General features: G+C 51.9%; 1 protein-coding gene across 3 annotated transcripts in view; it reads right to left on the bottom strand.

Annotated features, from left to right (window-relative positions):
• Positions 1 to 1,145: 1,145 nt before the first annotated feature.
• Positions 1,146 to 6,000, bottom strand: part of DKK3 (dickkopf WNT signaling pathway inhibitor 3) — a 46,745-nt gene continuing 41,890 nt past the window's right edge. For all 3 annotated transcript variants that reach the window (XM_050757439.1, XM_050757437.1, XM_050757438.1), the window contains 3 exons: positions 4,986 to 5,130; positions 3,842 to 3,998; positions 1,146 to 2,723 (listed from right to left, as the gene is read on the bottom strand). In XM_050757439.1, coding sequence (XP_050613396.1) covers positions 2,501 to 2,723; positions 3,842 to 3,998; positions 4,986 to 5,130 — 525 coding nt within the window. In that variant the 3' untranslated portion in view covers positions 1,146 to 2,500. The remainder of the gene's footprint in view (positions 2,724 to 3,841; positions 3,999 to 4,985; positions 5,131 to 6,000) is intronic.

The raw sequence follows: 6,000 nt of genomic DNA, 5'->3' as shown, positions 1-6,000 counted from the left end.
TGGCTTCAGCTAAGCATTTTGAAAAGCCTCTCATGTTCTTAAAAGTTTGTGGCTATCATGACAAAATGGAGCAGCCTACTATACCTGCATATACAACTATGGAGGAACCTTTATCTCATTTACCACAATGTTTTCATTTTTTGGGTGACATAATGTTTAGCCTCTTCTCCAAACACTTCCTCAAGCTTTCCTTGCCTTCCAGCCACTGCAAATGACTTGCAGTTTCCCCTACATGGCACCTGACCCTTGTGCCTCCCTCCCTCTGCCCACAGTCCAGAAAGCCCTCTCCTGTGCCCTCTGGCTTCCTGATAAACTCCTATCATCTTCAAGAGCCAGTTCCCATGCCAGCTCTCCCCATGTGCTCCACTGAGGCTCCCGTAACACCTTTGTTCCCACATCAGGTTGACTGTCTTTGTTTTGTCGTTGCTTGCTCTGGCTGTGTCTCCCTCATTAGACTGGAATGCTTTCAAGGTAGGGACGCTATCTGGGTCAGCTTGGCACCGCAGAGCGTACCACAGCATCTGGTTCTGAGGAGGCTCTCAGTAGGTATCTGTTAAGTAATAAGAATGTAGGGTAGTCCTGATGGTTTTTGACATTGAATAGGAAACAGCTCCCTGTTTGATCTTAATCACTATAACCTGGACATACTGTACTACATGCTGTTTTCATCTGACTTCTATTCTGTCCATCTCTTTGCAACTCCATTTGTTCATCCATGAAATGAAGAAAATGCTCATGGAATTCAGTGAAGATTAAATGAATGAATATAGGTAATCTGGCACTTGCCACACAGCTAACTTCAATATAGTAGCTCTAATATTATGGTCCTTGAGGATCTTACTGTGTTATGGCCCAAAACTGCATTTGATTAAAGAAGGCTCCCCTAAAAAAAAGTCATACGTATTCCATTTGTCCTTTCAGAAGGCAGTGAAGCATTTCCAGTCTTTAAGACAAATTCCCATCCAAAAATAGTTAAGATTTCTAAAATATTTTGATGCTGAAAGAGGTGTGCTTCGGTTGTGTGGAAAATTTGCTTCTATGGAAGAATTTTTAATACAGGTCATTTCTATTTTACTTTTTCTGGCTGAAATGATTTTACATTTATTCAAAGTCAAGAGGGAAAAGAAATCCAAGAACTACAGAAGAGCAGTTGAAGTGATTTATGCTTGATTTCTAAATGCAACATGTGTTTATACATAATTTAGAACTCAAAGAAAGCATGCTTATACAATCATGTGCAACTTTAAACTTTAATAACTCTGGATGAATACATGGTGGCAACAGTCCATGACACCTGAAAACATCATTTGTGGAGTGGCGTAGAGTTCAGTGTTCGCAGTCTGCATATTACAACGATATTTCACACAGCCCTGCTCAGTTTGATTTTCTCCACGTGGTTGATAATGGTCTTCAGTTGCTGCTAAGTGATTTTGCACATTTCATTTATAATCCTCACCCTACAATTACCTACGTACTGTTTCTGCAAGTTAACCTATATGCTATGCTCAGTCATGTACCTTTCAAAGTTACTAATGCAACTACCAAAGAGGGACAGTGTCAAAACCATTGTTTCCATCAGAAGGATGGCTGCCCCACACTGTGAGAACACTGCTGTTCCTAACAGAAGTTTAATTTCAGAGGAATGTGAGAATTCGTTTGACTTTAATTCCAGATGTGCATGCCTCAAAAGAAAAGTCCCATTCTCCTTCCTTTTGGGAAGTGCTTTTGGTGGCACCAAAGCTGGTATGGGGTAGTGGAGAGAATACTGAGCTTGGAGTCACAACCAGGTGAAACTGCCCTGGTCTTCACTAGCTGTGTGACTTGGGCAAGCAGCTTGCAGTCTCTGAGCCTCTGAGATCCCCGATGGATGAGAACAATGACCCCCTCCCCAGGCTGTGCTGAGAGAGGGAATTGATCGTGGATATGAAAACGCTGCCCCGGCACAGAGGCAGGAGCTGAGCAACACTGCTGGATGAAGAAACACATGTAACGCAGGGTGAACAGAACATTTCATCTGCAACAGCTGAAGGCACAGCTTACCTATGCCCATGGAAAGAACTGCGTGGAAAATTGCTTTGTTGCATTTTTGCCAGGTTGATGTTTGCAAAGCAGGGCACTCTTCTCCACATTTCCCCAAAACCCATCATAGGGAGACTCTACATTCTTTCCATCTCCTCCCCTCAAACAATTATCAAAGCCATGTAGAACAAACTGCTGTCTGCCAACCGGTAGAGGCAAAGCAGTCAATAATCTGGACAGGGGTGGCAGCCTGGTCCTGTCTTTAACCCTGCCTGACTTTCCCAAGCACCAGACTGTGACGTCCGGAGAACAGCCTGGGGGAGCTGAATAAATGCACAGCACCTCATGCTGTCAAGCCAGAGGGGAAATTTACTGGGAAGAAGATGTAGGAAGAAGCCTGGTCAGCCCACGCCTAAAGCACACACCTGGGGAAATAAATTAGCTATTTCTATTGCACATCTACCCACAGCCTGGTCCAGATCTAAATCTCTTCCCCTCTCAGCAGTGCGGCAGCGGCAGCCGCAGGCTCCCCCAGCGCCATCTCTTCAGTCAGGCTCCTCTCCAGGTCCTCCAGCTCCTGGCGCACCTCCTCCATGAAGCTGCCAACTTCATACTCATCGGGAGCCTCTCTGGGCAGCAGGATCTCCCCATCTTGGTCACGGCTCCCCACGAAGGTCGGCTTGCACACGTACACCAGGCTGTGGCTGGGGAGAGATGGGACAAAGCCAGGCTGTAAACATGGGAGCCTGCCCAGGCCCAAAGCTAAGGTGCCCTGACTCTGTGGGGCTCCCAGCCTCACCTTTACACCCCCTCCTCTCCTGTCTCTTCAACAGAGACACTTCACTTCCCATCAACATCTATCTTAAAATGATGGCTGAGGGAGGCTCACTTTGGGAGAATGTGCTGGTGGGGGGCAGCTTCCCTCCTCCAGCGCAGGCCTGACCTCCTGTGACTCTCAGGCCTCACAGCCCAGGGGCAGGACCCGAGGGCTGTATAGCAGCACCACAGTTCCTCAAAGACCCTGGCCCATTCGGGCCTCCAGGCAGGAGTTAGCCTGACCCTGGGGTGTAGTCTAGCCACATGCAGGGAGCCACGGACCTCTGTGGGAGTGGGGAGGAAGAATTCCTTTTTTAAAAAAAAATTAGTGTATTTGGTAGAGATGGGATCTATGTTGCCCAGGCTGGTCTTGAACTCTTGGCCTCAAGCAATCCTGTGTTGGCCTCCCAAAGCTCTGGGATTACAGGCGTGAGCCACTGCACACAGCCATGGGGAATGGGAGTTCTGCCTGTCTGCCCAGCAGCCCTGGATTCTGTTGGGAGAGAAGATTGAGTAGAGGCTGCAGGGAGGACAGGGAGATGTGCCCTGAGAAGCTGGCCAGGCCTGAGCCTGATGCCTCACGGAGTCTCAGCAGCCTCAGACACTGTGGGCTGTGCCCTCCACCTTGGTGGCCACTCCTGGCCTCCCTGTGGCCTCTCTGCCAGCTCCTTTTTCTCTGTGTATCTGTCATTGCAATGGGTCTGGGGAGGGAGCCCAGGCTTTTCTCCCTCCATGCCCTCTCCCTGGGCCATCCACTCATGAAGCTTCAGCCACCAGCTGGATGAGCCCCAGATCTGTGCCTCCTGGACAGCCTGGGCTCCAGAGCCCCAGAACTGACTGCCGATTGGACCCTTCCATCTGCATGACCCAACGACCTCAAACCAATCCTAAAGGGAATCTACATCTCTCCCGGGGCAAACCTGCTCCTGCTTCTGCTCCTGTGCCCCTGCTGGATGGTACCTCCTCAGCCCTTGGCTCCCTGAGAGGGAGGGAAAGGGGGCCTCACCTGTGGGGCTGGCAGAGGAGGCCACTGGCACAAGGGCATCGGTCCAAGGCTCCATCAGGCTCCAGCTCCCAAGTGATGAGGTCCAGAAGCCGGCTGGCGGGGTCATGGCAAAGCTCGCCCTCCACAGGCAGGGGTGTGCACACAGGGAACAGCAGGCCTGGAACCAGCCCAGAGTCACCCCTGTGTGCCCAGTGTAGGCAGAAGGGCTCCGAGGGGAGGGGCAAAGAAATGGAGCACAACCTCCTACCTCCCACCGTCAACCCCAAAGTGCAGGTTTGAAGACATGGAATGATAGGAAACAAGAATGGCAGCCTGGGCTCAGGAGGGAATGATTGGTAGGGCTGAAGCAGGGAGGACTGCCTGGAAGAAGTGGACTTCTGCTAGAGCCTGAGGGCCAGAAAGTCTGGAGAAATTAAGAGTGGGGCAAAGGCATTCAGGCCCAGGCACAGCACCAGCAAAGGCCTGGGGTTGAGCTCAGTGGAAAATGTCAGGGCCGGTGAAATTCCCAAATAGGCCAAGGAGTAGTGGAGAGAAAAGGAGGACAAGTAAGTTGGAGCTGCATGAGGCCTCGCAAGACAGCCTAAGGGGTCGGAACAACGTGGGAGACAACAGGAGCTGCTGCAGGTCCCAGGGGAGCAACACCCAAAAAGCAGCCCTTTAGGAAGATCACGCAGGCGGCAGGTACGGGGAGGACTAGCGGGCTGGGGATGCAGAGCTGGGGTGGTGGCAAATGAGAATTTTTCAAAAGCCCTATGGGGGCAGAGAGAGCCTGAGCAGACCTCACCTGGGAGAGGCAGTGAGGATGGAAGATGGGAGTGGAAGTGGGTGATTCACAGGAAAAGGAACCTGGGAAATAAGGAGTGGTGGGAGGGAGGGGGCTGCTAGTCCCACCCATCTGGGGGTTCCTTCCAGACTGGGCTTCTGCATCTTGAAGTCATTTAACTTTTCTGGGGGAAAAAAAGGAGGTGGTCTTTCCACTCTGGGCAGAGGCTGTGGGAGTGCAGCACACACTGATGAGCATTTGGGAGCCTACCCAAGATGTGGGACGCGAACCCATGTGGTTGGCATGGACGTGGCCCCAGGAGGCCCAGTCTGGTTGAGCTTGGGACAGGGTTTTTCCTGCATCTGAGGGGAAGCCACTCACCTCTCTGGAAGGCACAACACAGTCCAGGCCGGCAGTCCCTCTGGTTGTCGCAGATGGTCCCATTGCTGCCCCTGGTGGCCATTTTGGTGCAGTGACCCCAGACACACAGCTGGTCTCCACAGCACTCACTGTCCCGGGTGCAGAGCTGCAGACAGGTGGGAAGAGCCTAGAGCCGGTGGCTCAGGGACTGGGGGCCTGCTGAGAGCCCAGCCTGAAGATACCACAGATGGGCCAACCTGCATCCTCCCTCGTAGAGACAGGTAGACCAGGCTGAGATTTCAGTGAAAGTCAACGGGACAGAGGTGGGAGCTTGGCTGGAGAGACATGGGGTCAGAACACTGGAAAAATGATACCAGGAGGACTCATGGAGCTTAAGATTTTGCAAAGAACAGCAGGGGATCTTTGTGGTCCCCACAGACTTGTGCCCTTCTGTCTTTTCCTTAGGTCCCTAGGTCCAGGCCCAAAGAGGCAAGGCCCAATGATGAGCCGATTAAACTAAGGCCCAAGCCAGCCCAAGATGAGGATGGCCGGTGGGTGCCAGGGTCCTGCAGCCACACAGGGCATGGCAGTTAGAGAGCAAAGTGAGGTCCCCACGGCTGTGCCCACTGATGGCACTGAGTGAGGATGGCTGGGAGATGCAACAGCAGTGGCCTCACCACAGACAGCCGGGTAAGGTAATAAGAACTGCTTGACTTTCCAAACTTATTAGCATGCTGTGTTATTGTCTGAATAAGGAAAAATGATGAGGAAAAGTCTGCGAGCCCATGTGGCTTCGTCCAAAATGCCTGTTGGGTGGAGGAAGAGTCTCCTTTGCCCTGGCTTCACATTTCCCAGTGTAACCTACACTGGAGCAGTGCCCTGGCCTCTTCCTGCCCCGTCCCTCTGCCCTCTCTTATTGGCAGATTGGGAGAAAGATCTGGCGGGTGGGGTGCAGGCCCAGAAGGAGAGCAGCTGCCGCTCTCCCTGCTTGGGGGCTGCAGGAACGTCTCTGTTTGTCTACTAGGATGGGTCATCC

The sequence above is a fragment of the Macaca thibetana genome, chromosome 14 (genome assembly GCF_024542745.1).
Source record: "Macaca thibetana thibetana isolate TM-01 chromosome 14, ASM2454274v1, whole genome shotgun sequence".
Lineage (NCBI taxonomy): Eukaryota > Metazoa > Chordata > Mammalia > Primates > Cercopithecidae > Macaca > Macaca thibetana.
This window is presented reverse-complemented; position numbering and strand designations above follow the sequence as displayed.